This window comes from Colobus angolensis, unplaced genomic scaffold (genome assembly GCF_000951035.1).
Source record: "Colobus angolensis palliatus isolate OR3802 unplaced genomic scaffold, Cang.pa_1.0 Scaffold162, whole genome shotgun sequence".
Lineage (NCBI taxonomy): Eukaryota > Metazoa > Chordata > Mammalia > Primates > Cercopithecidae > Colobus > Colobus angolensis.
Window position 1 is genome coordinate 3,738,342 of NW_012114733.1, and position 17,785 is coordinate 3,756,126.

Here is a 17,785-nt window from a genome sequence, read left to right on the forward strand (position 1 = left end):
TTTGTTTGTTTGTTTGTTTTAGATGAGTCTCGCTGTGTCGCCCAGGCTGGAGTGCAGTGGCACGACCTCTGCTCACTGCAACCTCCACCTCCCGGGTTCATGCCATTCTCCTGCCTCAGCTTCCTGAATAGCCGGGACTACAGGCGCCTGCCACCATGCCTGGCTAATTTTTTTGTATTTTTAGTAGAGACAGGGTTTCACTGTGTTAGCCGGGATGGTCTCGATCTCCTGACCTCATGATCCACTCACCTCAGCCTCTCAAAGTGCTGGGATTACAGGCGTGAGCCACCGCACCTGCTCTGCTCCCTCCTTGTCTTACTAATGGTTTTCTATTCACTTGAGAGTGATCCCAGGTGAAAGAGGCGATGGCTCTGTTGTTACAAATATTGGCTCATTAGCCCTAGGAAGCAATGCTCCTGGGTCTCTCTCAGGAGCAGATTGTGACAGGAAAAGGCAAAGGGGAGTCATAGGATAGAAGAGAGGAACAGAAGCAGAGCTGTCGGATGCTCTTGAGTTGCTGTGACGTGGTTACCACTGCGGGGCCTGGTGTGGGATGGGATGGGGCAGGGGTGGGAGGCCACTGTGGGAGGGCACAGAAAATGAATGCTGTCTTACTGAAAAAGAAGCGTTAGTTAATTAATTTTCCCTTGTAAACCAAAAGCACGATTCTTCTTTGTTGTCTGTCTTTCCAGATACACTGGAGTCCTCACTGAGCTGAAGTTACCCTGTGAAATGGACTTCAGTGGAAAAGATGTCAGCGGAGTGTTGTTCCAGTACCCAGACACGGAGGGGAAGGTGGAAGACTTTACGGAACTCGTGGAGAGAGCTCATCAGAGTGGGGTAGGCATACCTTTCTTGTGGGGGTCCATGGAGGTGTATCCCAACTTGTATCTGTCTGTCTACCTGTCTCTCTTGCTGTCTTTTCATGTGCCTTAATTTCTTTACCATTATCACATGCGATGGTAGAACTCTCCTTCCTGCCTCCTTGCTGCAACTTTGTTCTGTTCACTGATTCCTGGCACATCATGGGCACTCAATACATATTTACTGAATGAATGAATGAATGAATATGAGCAAATGGTGTTCACAGGATGTGAACATACTCTGCCAGTCTTCCTGTAGTTAAGATAATTTGCTACTTTCCCACTACTCTCAGGGAAAGGTAGTGATCTTATTCCTTTTCTCTTTTCTCTCATTTCCTTTCTAGAGCCTGGCCTGCTGTGCTACTGACCTTTTAGCTCTGTGCATCTTGAGACCACCTGGAGAATTTGGGGTAGACATCGCCCTGGGCAGCTCACAGAGATTTGGAGTGCCACTGGGCTATGGGGGACCCCACGCAGCCTTTTTTGCTGTCCGAGAAAGCTTGGTGAGAATGATGCCTGGAAGAATGGTGGGGGTGACAAGGTAAAGGGGCTCATGGTTCTCTCCTTTTATTGTGATTATGATTTGCTTGATTCCTTCTGACCACAGATGTTGGTTTCTATCTGAATTCAACTGGGCCATGTTGAGTCAGTCAAGGAAACGTAGATTCAGAAGAACAATTCCGTTTGGGGTATGAGCTAGTACTTCTCAAATACCGTACATTTGTAAAGTTTTGAAAAAATTTGTGTATAATTTATAATGTATCGAATTCATATAACGCATTTGCTTAGGTTGATGGAAGCCTTGAAAGACTAAATATTTTAGGCATGTTTTGTGTTTAGACAGTTTTGTTCTCAAAAGCATTATGCCACACGGCTCTGTAAAGACAAATGCGCTGAAAGACTACAAAGCACACACTGAGTTTGCTCCACGTTCCTTCCTAGAGGCTTCTGCCACGTGGCCATTTGAGTAATTTCCAGATTTCCAAATGTGCTTTCCCGATTGCTTCTCACTGGTGAAACTTCTCAGATTAAAAACGTAGATGTTCAGAAGTAGTCTTTGTTCCTTAAAAAAAAAAAAAAAAAAAAAAAAGGTCCGGGTGCAGTGGCTCACACCTGTAATCCCAGCATTCTGGGAGGCCAAGTTGGGCAGATCACAAGGTCAGGAGTTTGAGACCAGCCTGGCCAATATGGTGAAACCCTGTCTCTACTAAAAACACAAAAATTAGCTGGGCATGGTGGCAGGCGCCACTACTGGGAGTAGTGCCAGCTACTCAGGAGACTGAGCCAGGAGAATCACTTGAACCCTGGAGGTGGAGGTTGTAGTGACCCGAGATCGCGCCGCTGCACCCCAGCTTGGGCGACAGAGTGAAACTCCATCTCAAAAAAAAAAAAGGAAGGAAAAAAAAGGAGCGGGGGACCTAGATGCATTCCAGGATTATTACTGGGGAAATTTAGAGAAAAAATTATCTTTTTGATCTTTCATAAAAGCTGAAGTTTAACGTGAGTAGCCTGAATTAGTGAATGATGTGATGATAATGTGAAGTGTGTGTTTTTTTACATTTTATTTATTTACTTATTTATTTTGAGACCAAGTCTCACTCTGTCACCCAGGCTGGAGTGCAGTGGTGTAAACATGGCCACTGTGTCCAACTAATTTTTAAAATTTTTTGTAAAAACAGAGTTTCACCATATTGCTCAGGGTGGTCTTAGGGCCCAAGTGATCTGCCCACCCCAGCCTCCCAAAAAGCTGGGATTACAGGTGTGAGCCACCATGCCTGGCCCCTGTATACTTTAAATCATCTTATAACACTAATGTTATGCTCTAGTTGTTACACTGTATTGTTTTTAAAAATTTGTGTGATTTTTGTTTTTTTGAGACGGAATCTCACTGTCACCCAGGTTGGAGTGCAGTGATATGATCTTGGCTCACTGCAACCTCCGCCTCCCAGGTTCAAGTGATTCCTGAGCCTCAGCCTCCTGAGTAACTGGGATTACAGGTGCCTGTCACCATGTCTGGCTAATTTTTGTATTTTTAGTAGAGATGGGGTTTCACCATGTTGACCAGGCTGGTCTCGAACTCTGGACCTCAGGTAATCCGCCCACCTTGGCCCCGCAAAGTGCTGGGATTATAGGCGTGAGCCACCGTGCCCGGCTCATAAAATTTGTGTGAGTTTTAATTGTATTATTTTTTATTTTTTCAAATGTTTTCAGCCCATGATTGGTTGAATCTGTGGTGCAGAATCCACAGAGAGCCAACTCCTTTCAATTTCGTCAGCTATTTCCACTTTTCCTGTGTCTCCTGAGAAGTTCAGAGTGAAACTTAATCCTCCCCATCACCATTATTATATTCATCTGGGAAATTCCTGCAAAAATTTCTTTCAAAATTCCTAGACTTATTGTATATATCTTGGTGTCTCAGAGTACAATCTAAAAATCAGTAATCCTGCTGGGCACAGTGGCTCATGCCTGTAATCTCAGTGCTTTGGGAGGCTGAGGCGGGTGGATCACCTGAGGCCAGGAGTTTGAGACCAGCCTGGCCAACATGGTGAAACTATGTCTCTACTAAAAATACAAAAATTAGCCAGGCATGGTGTCGGGAGGCTGAGGTAGGAGAATTGCTTGAAACCAGAAGATGGAGGTTGCAGTGAGCCGAGATCACGCCATTGCACTCCAGCCTGGGCAGAAGAGTGAAACTATCTCAAAAAAAAAAAAAAAAATCAGTAATCCTGTTTAGATGAGGAACATTTAGAAATTGTTTCTTTATGAACTTGCACCCAAGTACGTTTGCTGAATTAACTTCAAGCTGGGAAGGAAAGAAGTAATTCTATTTATAGCAGCCTGTAGTGCTGTGATTATCTGTGCTAACTGGATGCCTTATTCTTGGTGTAGAGACACCACTGGGAAAGAAGTGTATCGTCTTGCTCTTCAAACCAGGGAGCAACACATCCGGAGAGACAAAGCTACCAGCAACATCTGTACAGCTCAGGTAAATCACGTCTGACCTGACTACTGAATGCCTTATGATATACAGAAATGAGCTACTCATTCATTCATTCATTTATTCACCACCTCCTGAGCAGTGAGCACACTAGAAATGGCAAGATCTTATTGGTGTAGAAGGCTCGTTGTCTTATGAGAACCAAAATACTGGTTGATTGGGTGCGGTGGCTCATGCCTATAATCCCAGCACTTTGTGAGGCCAAGGCAGGCAGTTTGCTGGAGCCCAAGAGTTGGAAACCCGCCTGGGCGACATGGCAAAACCCCGTCTCTAAGAAAAATAAAATAAAATAAATTAGCTGGCAGTGGTAGTATGCTCCTGTAGTTCCAGGTGCTAAGGAGGCTCAGGTAGGAGGATCACCAGAACCTGGGAGGTTGAGGCTGCAGTGAGCCATGATCATGCCACTGCACTCCAGCCTGAATGACAGAGGGAGACTATGTCCCCAACTCCTGCCCCCCACAAAAAAAGTTGAAAAAAATACACTATGTTTTACTGGTCTTCTTTCTATGCACACCCTTTGCCTATGCATTCTCTTCACCATAGATGTTTTAATATTAAAAAAATAAAGGGCATTATTGGTTTCATTTTACCCGTAATCACATCTTCATGTCCTGAGTAGGCTAAGCTTAAGAAAGGACAAAAGGGGCTACTCTTCACTTTTACATATACACTTAAAATATATGTAAATAGAAAGATGGATATCAGGGTCTCTAGTGTTCTTGGCATCTGGCCAGGTTTGTTGTGGGTGACAGTTGAGACACCCTGTCTTAGGGCTGAGAAGGAGCCTCTCCAGGAATGGGTTGAGGAAGGCAAAGTGAGGGCATTTGAGATGACTGCTTGAGGGGATGGTGGTAGTCACGAGGCACTCTTACTTGGAGATTATGACTGGCATTCTTTTTTTTGAGACAGAGTCTCACTCGGTCGCCTGGGCTAGAGTGCAGTGGTGCAATCTCAGCTCACTGCAACCTCTGCTACCCGTGTTCAAGCAATTCTCCTGCCTCAGCCTCCTGAGTAACTGGGATTACAGGCACCTGCCACCACGCCATGCTAGTTTTTGTATTTTTAGTAGAGATAGGGTTTCACTGTCTTGGCCAGGTTGGTCTTGAACCCCTGACCTCGTGATCCACCCACCTCAGTCTTCCAAAGTACTGGGATTACAGATGTGAGCCACTGCACCCGGGCATGTCTGGCATTCTTTAAAAGGATGGGATAAGGCAGGAAGAGCTTCCTGGGTTCTGACCAGGGTTCTGGGTTCTGCTCCTTGAAGTTGCTCCAGGGCTTAGGTCGACGTGTTTGTGAAACCCAGCCAACCCCTAGGGTCAGTTGGAGGCCCACTCCTGAGCATAGGATCCATTCTGAGTACATCTCTCTCTCTTTTTTTTTTTGCTTTGAGACAGAGTCTTGTTTCTCCGTCATCCAGGCTGGAGTGGGGTCGCGCAATCTTGGCTCACTGCAACCTCTGCCTCCTGGGTTCAAGTGGTTCTTGTGCCTCAGCCTCCTAAATAGCTGGAATTACAGGCATACGCCATCACACTCTGATAATTTTTGTATTTTTAGTAGAGGCGGGTTTCATCATGTTGGCCAGGCTGGTCTCAAACTCCTGACCTCAAGTGATGGTCCTGCCTGGGCCCCCCAAAGTACTGGGGTTATAGGTGTGAGCCATAGCACCTGGCCTCTTTTTTTTTTCTTGAAACAGATTCTTGCTCTGTTGCCCATTCTGAAGAGCAGTGGCATGGTCATAGCTCACTGCAGCCTCAACCCTCAACCTCCAGGGCTCAAATTATTCTCTAACCTCAGCCTCCTAAGTAGCTGGGACTATGGGTACATTCCACCACACCCAGCTGATTTTCAAAAAAAAAGGTTTGTAGAGACGAGGTCTCGCTTTGTTGCTCAGGTTGGTCTCAAACTCCTGAGCTCAATGATCCTATCTTGGCCTCCCATAGTGATAGGATTATAGGTATGAGCCACCGTGCCTGGCCATTGTAATTGCATCTCTTCTATGAAGTGTCAGGGAGAGATATCACAGATACTTCAGTGGGAGGTATAGTGCTCTTTCGTCTCAGGGCTTTGGCATCTAGAACCACTTCTGAAAAGCTTCTCCAGGAAAGCAGTGGTCAATAAGATCTTCTTATAGTTGGTTCTGCAGCCACGGGTCTTTGGAGCCATTTCCTCAGTTGGTCCTTTTGTATTATGTTTTGCCTCAGGAAAGTGCCACCTCTTTTCAAATAAGAGCTCTTCCAGTATCGTAGGAAGGAAAGCTGGTTGGCACAAGTTTTCCTCTGTTAAACAGCAAGCTGTTCTTTATTTATTTATTTGTGTTTTTGTTTTTTGGTTTGTTTGTTTGTTTTTTGAGATAGACTCTTGCTCTGTCAACCAGGCTGGAGTGCAGTGGTGCGATCTCAGCTCACTGAAACCTCCGCCTCCCGGGTTCAAGCGATACTTCTGCCTCAGTCTCCTGAATAGCTGGGATTACAGGCACCCACCACCATGCCTGGCTAATATTTTTTGTATTTTTAGTAGAGATGGGGTTTCACCATGCTGGCCAGGCTGGTCTCGAACTCCTGGCCTCAGGTGATCCACCCACCTTAGCCTCCCAAAGTGCTGGGATTACAGGGATGAGCCATTGTGCCCAGCCTTATGTTCCTGTAGCTTAATTTCTTCCAGTTCATGTATAGCTGATAATTTATTATTTAACTTGGGTTGAAACGTCTGTATCTTTTCCAGCAATTGTTAAAATGTTTGCCCTGGAGATGGCCATACTCCAGCTTGTGTGATTTTCATCCTCTTATTTTGATGATCTTCTAACTCTTCATTGTCTAATTCACTGCATATGTGTCTTTTCATAATTGATTGCATAAAAGAATTACTCATAACTGCAGTTTCACTCTTTGTAAGCACGCAAGTCTCCCTGTTTTGTCAGGAGATGACTGGTGTCTTTTGAGTTGCTCCTTTTGTGCTGTAGGTCTTCGACCCGCATCTTCTGTTGTAGCAGCTGTTCCACATTCTTCTCACTCTTGTTCTTCTGTCTTGGCACTGGGGGGTCCACTCTTAGTTTTGCATCATTGATGGGGTATATAACGCTTTTTTACTCTGAAAGTGTGTTAATGAATTCTTTTTTAAATAAAATTTTCTCTAGGGAGTCTCTCTGAGCCTATTCTGGCTCAACAGGCCCCATTCTAAAACAAAACCAAAAAAACAGGGTGTGATGGCTCACACCTGTAATCTCAACACTTTGGGAGGCCAAGGCAGGAGGACTGCTTGAGTCCAGCAGTTCATATCTATCCCAGGCAACATAGTGAGACTGCTGTCTTTACAAAAAAGTACAAAAATTAGCCAGGCATTGTGGTGCACACCTGTATCCCAGCTACTCAGGAGGCTGAGGTGGGAGGATTGCTTGACCCTGGAAGGTCCAGGCTGCAGTGAGCTGTGATCATGCCACTGCACCCCAGCCTGGATGACAGAACCAGACCCCACCTCTACAAAACAAAAAGGAAAAGAAACAATTTTTCTATAAATTTGTGGTGTTACTACAGATGTCTGAATTTTCATTATGTTCTGTTCTTTATATTCTCTTATTTCTTTGCTTCTACCACAATGAGCAGCTCTTTCATTAGCTGTTCTTATTTTTAACATAAAAATCTTTCTAAAATAGAGATGGGAGTCTTACTTTGTTGCCCAGGCTAGTCTTGATCTCCAGGTCTCAAGCGCTCCTCCTGCCTCGGTCTCCCAAAGTGTTGGGATCACTGGTGTGAGCCACTGAGTCCAGCCTTGTTGGCTTTTCTAAAGTCAGGTGTAGTAAGGAGTAATTTATGCTTTATTAGTTTTTTTATTGAGATGTAACTCACCATAAGTTTCACCCATTGCAAGTATACAGCTCAGTGGCTTTTATTATATTTACAAGGTTGTGCAACTATCACCAGTATTTAATGTCAGAATATTTTTATTGCCCCCAAAATAAATTCCAGTCCTATGAAGTAATCACTCCTCATCCCTCTCCTCTTCCTATAGCCCCTGGCAACTGCTATTCTACTTTCTGTCTCCCTGGATTTGCCTATTCTGAATATTCACATAAATGGGATCATACAACGTGTGGCCTTTTGTACCTGGCTTCTTTGGTATCAGGTTTTCAAGGTTCATCCATATTGTAGCATGAATGTGTACTTAATTCTTTTCTATGGCTGGGTAACATCCCATTGTTTGGACATGCCACATTTTGTTTATCCATTCATCAATTGGTAAACATTTGGAGTGTTTTAAATAAGCTTGCTGTGAACATTTCTGTGTAAATTTTTGTGTGGATGTAATGTTTTCAGTTCTCTTGGGTATATTCCTAGCCGTGAAATTGCTGGGTCATATAACTCTACATTTAACATTTTGAGGAACTTCCAGACATTTTCCAAAGTGGCTGCATTATTTTACTTTCCTACCAGCAGCATATGAATATTCTAATTTGTCCGTATTTTCACCAGTGCTTATTACTGCCTATCCTTTGTTATAGCCATCCTTTTGGATGTGAAGTGATAATCTCATTGTGGTTTTGTTTTGTATTTCCCTAATAACTAATGATTTTGAGCATTCATTAGCTTTTGATGCTTTTAAGTACCTTAATTGTATTATTGTTATTTTATTTATTTATTTTAGAGATGGGGTCTTGCTATGTTCTTCTTGCTCATCTTGAACTCCTGGGCTAAAGCAATCCTCCCACCTTAGCCTCCTAAAGTCTTGGAATTACAGGCGTAAGCCACCGATTCAAGCCCATTGTATTTTTAAGTTTGTCCAATGTGTGGAAGAAATTGTCATTTTCTTGGTCTCTATTTTAATTTCTTGGTTCTTCTTTTGATATTCTAATGCCCTTTGAAGTTTATAAAAAGTGGTTTTACACTTCTCATCAATGTGTTGTTCAGCCGTGTGATATAGCCTTCTGATTATGGAAGGAATGATCTCTAGATTAAAAAGAGACATGAACCAACCTCTACAATATGGTGGTGGAGGCTTCCAGGGCATTCTGTGAATGTCAGGCCTGAGTTTCTGTTCCCCAGCAACACAGCCATGAGCATTTGGGCACAGTGTGTCACAGAATCTTTACCTCAGCCTTTCCTTCTCCACAGTTGTAAAGTGCTGTGGATTTTCTGTATTTATTTCTGATTTTTTTGTTTGTTTGTTTGTTTGTTTTAGATGAGTCTCGCTGTGTCCCCCAGGCAGGATTGCAGTGGTGCGATCTCGGCTCACTGCAAGCTCTGCTTCCCAGGTTCAAGCAATTCTCTGCTTCAGCCCCCTGAGTGGCTGGGACTACAGGCACCCGCCACCATGCCCAGCTAATTTTTTTGTATTTTTAGTAGAGATGGGGTTTCAGCATCTTGGCCAGGCTGGTCTTGAACTCCTGACCTCGTGATCCACCTGCCTCGGCCTCCCAAAGTGCTGGGAATACAGGCGTGAGCCACCGCACCCAGCCTATTTCTGATTGTTGTAAGCAGTTCACAAGAGTATTTACACTTTGTCTAGGACTTTTAGTACAAGAAGTACAAGAACACCTATTTCCGTGTTTTCTGATATTTCTGTCTCCTCATTTACTTCATTGTCTGCTGACTTCACCTTTGGAAACTGTTTCTTATTTTGCATTGGCTCCATAGAGATTTCCTCTAGCAGTCTAGCAGAAAAAAAGATGTACCTAACAAAATGGACTCAGTATTGAACATCAGTTGTATTGTGCAGAAACAGGGTTTTGCGTTGTCAACCAGGCTGGAGTCCAGTGGCGCAATCATAGGTCACTGTAACCCCAGACTCCTGGGTTCAAGTGATCCATCTCGGCTTCTGGAGTCACTGGGTCTACAATTGCACACCACACTGCTCCCAGCTGAAGTGCACATTTCCATTTTTGCCAGTCCTTTGCCACAAATTCTCCATTCAACTCTTGGTTGGCAGAAGTTCAGCCTCTAGTGTTTTATTTAAGGTCTTAGGAGAATTTTATTCCTGAAGTTCTTCAATGTTTGAAAATTGCTTGTTCCTTTTTATTCTTTTTTTTTCTTTTTTTTTGAGACGGAGTCTTGCTCAGTCGCCCAGGTTGGAGTGCAGTGGCCCGATCTCAGCTCACTGCAAGCTCCGCCTCCCGAGTTCGCGCCATTCTCCTGCCTCGGCCTCCCGAGTAGCTGGGACTACAGGCGCCCGCCACCTCGCCCGGCTAATTTTTTATATTTTTTAGTAGAGACAGGGTTTCACCGTGTTAGCCAGGATGATCTCGACCTCCTGACCTCGTGATCCACCCGTCTCAGCCTCCCAAAGTGCTGGGATTACAGGTTTGAGCCACTGCGCCCGGCCGTTCCTTTTTATTCTTGAAGAATTGCCTGATTGAGTGTAAAATTCTCAGATCTCACTTTTTCTCCCTGAGATCTTTATTGCTTCACTGTCTTCCAACATTAAATATTGCTTCTCAATATCTGATGGTAGTGTGATCTTTGCCCTTAAGGGTGACATGATTTCTTTGCATAGAAGAAGCCCTTTGTAATGGTCAAATGTGAAGGTTTAGTATAGTAATAACTCCAGGGTGTCTTGGATGCTAGTTCCCTTCAGGTAGTCAGGCAGATTATACATTAATTGTCCACAACTATCAAAGAATGTAGGAAATCTGATCATTTTGTTTTGTCCCTGTCTTCAGTTTTGGCATCCCAAGTCAGGTAATTACTCCCTCCCACTAATTGTCCTCCATCACGTGATTCTTTAAATGATTCTTTAAATGTTCTTATCTTTTAGGCCCTCTTGGCGAATATGGCTGCCATGTTTGCAATCTACCATGGTTCTCATGGGCTGGAGCATATTGCTAGGAGGGTACATAATGCCACTTTGATTTTGTCGGAAGGTGAGTTGGTAATCTGTCTATAACATTTGGACATAATAAAATTGATAAAGTTGAGTAAGTAAAATTGGAAATATTGCATCTCCAATACTGTATGCAAAATTAAGTCAAATGAGAAACCAGGAAAAATACTTTCAACACCTATGATTGAGTATTTTGTTGTTGTTTTCTTTCTTTCTTTCTTTTCTTGTTTTCTTGCTTTCTTTCTTGCTTTTTCTTGCTTTTCTTTCCTTTTTCTTGCTTTCTTTTTTACTTGCTTGCTTGCTTTCTTGTTTTCTTTCTTTCTTTCTTTTTCTTGCTTTTCTTTCGTTTTTCTTGCTTTCTTTCTTTTTTACTTGCTTGCTTGCTTTCTTGTTTTCTTTCTTTCTTGCTTGTTTGCTTGCTTGCTTGCTTGCTTGATGGAGACTTGCTCTGCCTGTCTCCCAGGCTGGAGTGCAGTGTCACGATCTCGGCTCACTATAACCTCCGCCTCCCGGATTCAAGTGATTGTCCTGCGTCAGCCTCTCAGGTAACTGGGATTAAGGTACATGCCACCACGTCTGGCTAATTTTTGTATTTTTGGTAGAGACAGGGCTTTGCCATGTTTTCCAGGCTGGTCTCGAACTCCTGACCTCAAGTGATCCATCCATCTCAGCCTCTCAAAGTGCTGGGATTACAGGTGTGAGCCACCATGCCTGGCCTAGACTAAGTGTTAACATTTTTTTCTCTTTTATTCCTGGCAAGCTGTGATATTTTTAATATATAGGACTCTTACTCTCCCACCAGCCCCAAACATATAAGAAGGATGAGCACCTTAATAGAAAAATAGGCAAAAGACATTAAATGTAATTTTAAAAGAAATAAGTATACAAATAAATGGCCAATAGACATAGAATTTTAGCCTCACTATTAATGAAAGAGATATAAAATAAAGCAATAAACTAGTATTTATCCTGTTACAATGACAATCAGAAGAATGCTGCTGTGTAGTGAGTTGGACATGGTTACTCGTGTCTGTAATTTCAGCTAGTCTGGAGGCTGAGCCAGGAGAATTGCTTGAGGCCAGGAGTTCAAGACCAGCGTGGGCAAGAGCGAGACCACATCTCTATAAAAAACAAAAGTAGGCCAGGCACAGTGGCTCACATCTGTAATCCTAGCACTCTGGGAGGCTGACGCAGGTGGATCACTTGAGGTCAGGAGTTCAAGAGCAGCCTGGCCAACATAGTGAAACCCTGTCTCTACTGAAAATACAAAAATCAGCTCGGTGTGGTGGCACACACCTGTAGTCCCAGCTACTCGGGAGGCTGAGGCAGGAGAATCACTTGAACCTGGAAGCGGAGGTTGCAGTGAGCTGAGATCACTCCACTGTACTCCATCCTGGGGGACAGAGTGAGACTCCATCTCTCAAAAAAAAAAAAAAAAAGTGATTCAATCGTGGTGCATCCATATGTTTGACTATTATACAGCCATTAAAAATGATTTAAGATAGTAATCTATAGGAAAGTATAGATGAGACCAGGTGTGGTTGTTCACACCTATAATCCCATCATTTCTAGAGGCTGAGGTGGGAGAATTGCTTGAGTCCCAGAGTTCAAGGCCAGCCTGGGCAACATGGCAAGATCATTGTCTTCAAAAATTAAAAAAAATTATTAGCCGGGTGTGGTGGCATGAGCCCTTGATCCCAGTTACTTGGGAGGCTGAGACAAGAGGATTGCATGAGCTTGAGCCCAGGAGTTTGAGGATGCAATCAGCTATGATCGTACCACTGCATTTCACCCGGGACAACAGAGTGAGACCCTATCTCTAAAAAAAAAAAAAAAGGCCGGGTGCGGTGGCTCATGCCTGTAATCCTGGCACTTTGGGAGGCTGAGGCAGGCAGATCATGAGGTCAGGAGATCGAGACCATCCTGGCCAACACGGAGAAACCCCGTCTCTACTAAAAAAATTAGCTGGGCATAGTGACGGGCGCCTGTAGTCCCAGCTACTCGGGAGGCTGAGGCAGGAGAATGGCATGAACTCGGGCGGCGGGGCTTGCAGTGAGCTGAGATCCGGCCACTGCACTCCAGCCTGGGCGACAGAGCGAGACTCCATCTCCATCTCAAGGAAAACAAAAAAAAGGATATATATATCTGATATTACCTGCTCCCCCATTTCTTGAGAAATAATACACCAAAATGTAAGCAGTAATGCAATGGTATGGTGATTTTCCTTACTCTTTAATATGTATTTCATAATTTTCTACAGCGTAATAATAAACATGTTTAGTTTAGTTTTTTTTTTTTGAGACGGAGTCTCGCTCTGTCGCCCAGGCTGGAGTGCAGTGGCCGGATATCAGCTCACTGCAAGCTCCGCCTCCCAGGTTCACGCCATTCTCCTACCTCAGCCTCCCGAGTAGCTGGGACTACAGGCCTCCGCCACCTCGCCCGGCTAGTTTTTTTTTTGAATTTTTAGTAAAGACAGGGTTTCACCGTGTTAGCCAGGATGGTCTCGATCTCCTGACCTCGTGATCTGCCCGTCTCGGCCTCCCAAAGTGCTGGGATTACAGGCTTGAGCCACTGTGCCCGGCCACATGTTTAGTTTTTTAAAAAGCAGTCACCAAAGCACTCCCCAGGACCAGCAAGAGTCTAGTAGAATTTATCTCTATTATTCTGTGACATGTCAATGGCTGAGGAGCAGGTTTCTATATCAGAGATTGGGGGTTCTCCTATCTTGCGTAGGTCTCAAGCGAGCAGGGCATCAACTCCAGCATGACCTGTTCTTTGATACCTTGAAGATTCAGTGTGGCTGCTCAGTGAAGGAGGTCTTGGGCAGGGCTGCTCAGCGGCAGATCAATTTTCGGCTCTTTGAGGATGGCACGGTAAGTCAAATTATCAGTATTTTTACCAGTTTTTCAAATTTTCACATCCCTTCTCATTAAAAGCTTTTCTCTTTGTTTTTAAAAAATCAAAAGTAAAACTTTAGGCACAGTCTATTTTTTCATGAACAAGTGTTGTTTACAATATGCAATACTGTGATCTTTTCAGTAAAGGATCATTCACCCTTTGCTTTCTTTTAGACTTTGTGTTTTCATATGTGGGACTGAAATGCACATATTTTGCTTATAATTGAAGGGGTGGCCTGCCCCTCCACACCTGTGGGTGTTTCTCGTTAGGTGGAACGAGAGACTTGAGAAAAGAAATGAGACACAGAGACAAATAAAGAGAAAGAAAAAGTGGGCCCAGGGGACCCACGCCGGCACCGGTCTCTGAGTTCCCTCAGTATTTATTGATCATTATCTTTACCATCTTAGAAAAAGGGATGTGCAGGATAATAGGATCATCTTAGGGAGAAGGTCAGCAGTAAGACATATGAATAAAGATCTCTGTGACATGAATGAGTTTAAGGAAAAGTGCTGTGCCTTGATATACATATGCAAACATCTCCATAAACCTTTTTAGTGCATAAAGAGCAGCATTGTGCCAGCAAGTCACACCTTTCGCCCTAAGGCGGTTTTCTCCCATCTTAGTAAATAGAACATACAATCGGGTTTTACACCGAGATGTTCCATTGCCCAGGGACAGGCAGGAGACAGATGCTTTTCTCTATCTCAACTGCCAAGAGGCCTTCTTTCCTCTACACTAGTCCTTCTCAGCACAGACCCTTCACGGGTGTCAGGCTGGCGGACGATCAGGTCTTTCCCTTCCCACGAGGCCATATTTCAGACTATCACATGGGGAGAAACCTTGGACAATACCTGGCTTTCCTAGGCAGAGGTCCCTGCGACATTTGGCAGTGTATGTGTCCCTGGGTACTTGAAATTAAGAGAATGGTGATGACTTTTCACAAGCATACCGCCTTCAGGCACTTGTTTAAGAAAACACACCCTGCACAGCCCCAAATCCTTTAAACTTTGAGTCACCACAGCAAGGACAAGGAGTCACTCTTGCAAGGACAAGGTTGGGGGTAGGGTCACAGATTAACAGCATCTCAAATACAGAACAAAATGGAGTCTCTTATGTCTGCTTCTTTCTATATAGACACAGTAACAGTCTGATCTCGCTTTCTTGTCCCCACAATAATACTCCTCTCTTCACAGTATGACTGACTTTAAGATAAAGACTCTGATAACTGATACAGTAAAGTAGGTTAAGGGAAGAAAAAGATAAGCATGTCTAGCTTCAAAAGGAGTGTCCTGAAGCCATGGAATGTTAGAGTTCAGAGGTGGCTGGCAAAACGCGAAGCCTTGGGAAGCCTAGGACTGGTGTAGCCACCTTCCTCTAAGCCTTAGCTTGGATATAATTGTACCCTGATATTTTGGAATGATGGGATTTCTCCCCTTTGACCTCTCTTGGGATTCCTCCAGTGATCTTGGAGTTTAGAGTTGATGTTTTCCATTTTGTTTTTGTTTCTGTAGCTTGGTATTTCTCTTGATGAAACAGTCAATGAAAAAGATCTGGACGATTTGTTGTGGATCTTTGGTTGTGAGTCATCGGCAGTAAGTAAAATAAAAGCATGCATTCCCCGTCATGGCTATTAGAGGTGGTAGCAAAGGTAGCTTTTCCCCTGAGTGTGAGGGAGAAGGGGCCCAAGTGTGACACTGGTAGCTTGTTAAAATTATTCCACTGATTGTCGCTTGCTGGTCACTGCTGACAGCTGGAGGTCACTGCTGTAGGGCTTCAGCCAGTATTACGCAGCCAGGCTAGTTGGAAAGATTGTTAATGGTGTTTCATTGAATGTGCCTCTAGGCTGGGCGTGGTGGCTCACTACTGTAATCCCAGCACTTTGGGAGATCAAGGTGGGGGATGGATCACCTGAGGTCAGGAGTTCGAGACCAGCCTGACCAACATGGAGAAACCCTGTCTCAACTAAAAATACAAAATTATCCAGGCATGGTGGTGCATACCTGTAATCCCAGCTACTCGGGAGGCTGAGGCGGGAGAATCACTTGAACCTGGGAGGCGGAGGTTGCAGTGAGCTGAGATCGCACCATTGCACTCTAGCCTGGGCAACAAGAGCAAAACTCCATCTCAGAAAAAAAAAAGAAAAAAGAAAGAAACTGCCTCTAATATAAAGATGCAAGACATTGGTATCTTGGTTATGTCATTCATTGGAAAACTATGATATTCATTTAATACATATTTATTGAGGACCCAATATGTGTCAGGTGCTATGCTAGGCCCTGAGGACACAGTGGTGAATTAGACATGCTTCTTGTCCTCATGGAGCTTACAGTTTATTAGGGATTCAGACAAGCTTAAGATTAGAATCCAGGTGGGTGATGTGTGAAGATGTTCTGGGAGCTCACAGGATGAGCTCCTTACCAACAAGATGAGCAGGAGTTATCTAGACCAAGATGGCACAATAGAGGGAAAGGAAGATGGGGTCCCAGTGTTCTAGACACTGGAGAAAGCAGTCACAAAGGCTGGGAAAGGGAGTACATGAAAGTTATAAACAGTTCAGTGTAATTAGTTGCTTTCTAAAATATGAAGAAGCAGGGACAAGCAAGAGAAGGGTTACTATTCCATGGGATGAGAGTGAAAGAGAGCAGACAGTAGCTACCTAGACGTATGGCAAGGTGTTAATCACAACAGCCTACACTGCTTGGTGTGTATTAATCACTAAGTAAATATTTGTTAAATGGATAGATGAAAGGAAGTAGAAATACCTTCCAGAGTGCTGAGTGGTGCTGCCTTGCTTATCTGTGCCCTCTTTGAGAGAGGACTTCAAAGGGTTATAACAGATAACATTCATAAATCATCAAAGAAGCATCACAGTGTTCTCTTTTAAAGCTCAATTAGTAAACAGGACTGAGTTAGCTCTTTCTCTGTAGAACTCTGCACTAAATTTAATCGGTGGTTAAATTTGGTTCATGCATTTCAGAAATGTTTCTGGAGCATCACTAAGGGGTCAAGAGGGCCATTGTTTTAGTTCATTTGCATTGGGGTACCTGAGGCTAAGTAATTTATAAATAAAAGAGGTTTATTTGGCTCATGGTTCTGCAGGGTGTGCTGTGCAAGAAGCATCTGTTTCTGGTGAGGGTTTCAGGAAGCTTCCTCTCGTGGAAGAAGGGGAAGGGGAGCAGGCATCACATGGTGAAAGAAAAAGGAAAAGAGAGAGGAGGGAGGTGCCAGGCTCTTTTTAGCAATCATTTCTCATCAGTTCTCATGGGAACTAGTAGAGTGAGAACTCACTCATTATTGTGAAGACAGCACCAAGCCCATCTTCAACATTGGGGATCACATTTCACCCTGAGATCTGGAGGGGACAAGTATTCAATCTGTATTAGTCATATTATTAGCCTGGTGAGGAATGAGGATCAAGCCATGTATTAATTATATATTCTGGATATTCAACCCTTATCAGATATATGACTTACATATATTTTCTTCCATTCTGTGAGTAGTCTCTTAACTTTCTTGATACTGTTCCTTGATGTACACACATTTCAAATTTTATAGAAATTCAATTTATCTAATTTTTTGTATGTTTATTGTTTATTCCTTTGGTGTCAATTTAAGAAACCATGGCCAGATCCAAGGTCATGCAGATTAGCGCCTGTATTTTCTTTTTTTTGAGGTGGAGTCTTGCTCTATTGCCCAGGCTGGAGTGCAGCAGCATGATCTCAGCTCATTGCAAGCTCCGCCTCTCAGGTTCACACCATTCTCCTGCCTCAGCCTCCCAAGTAGCTGGGACTACAGGCGCCCGCCAACAAGCCCGGCTAATTTTTTTGTATTTTTAGTAAAGATGGGGTTTCACCATGTTAGCCAGGATGGTCTTGATCTGACTGATTTGTTTTTCTAAGACCAGCCAAGTGGGCACAAAAGAACCAGCAGGTAGGCAAGTGTAGGAGCAAAAACTGCAAGTTTATTTTGGTCACCTAGCTTCAGGGAAAGAAGGTGGGTAGGGAGAAGTCTGTCAGCCTCTGGCAAAGGAGGCCGGCAGAGTCCCCCGGTGGGGCTCTCGGACAGAGTTCTCACAGTCCTGACATCCCGACAGGAGTGAGGACTCAGGAAGGCCGCGTGGCTCACTGGCGGAGAGCGGCTTTTCTAGGAGTGGGAGGGCAATAGGCGGGGCACGGGCGTGTCGGGGGTGTTCCGCAGGTGCGACCAGGTAAAT

The 17,785-nt window shown here is 44.1% G+C and overlaps 1 protein-coding gene across 1 annotated transcript in view; it reads left to right on the forward strand.

Annotated features, from left to right (window-relative positions):
- The window catches only part of GLDC (glycine dehydrogenase (decarboxylating)), a 140,232-nt gene that overhangs the window by 50,302 nt on the left and 72,145 nt on the right, over window positions 1-17,785 (forward strand). The window contains exons 7-12 of the mRNA XM_011937357.1: window positions 693-840; window positions 1,208-1,404; window positions 3,753-3,849; window positions 10,609-10,714; window positions 13,408-13,547; window positions 15,084-15,164. Coding sequence (XP_011792747.1) covers window positions 693-840; window positions 1,208-1,404; window positions 3,753-3,849; window positions 10,609-10,714; window positions 13,408-13,547; window positions 15,084-15,164 — 769 coding nt within the window. The remainder of the gene's footprint in view (window positions 1-692; window positions 841-1,207; window positions 1,405-3,752; window positions 3,850-10,608; window positions 10,715-13,407; window positions 13,548-15,083; window positions 15,165-17,785) is intronic.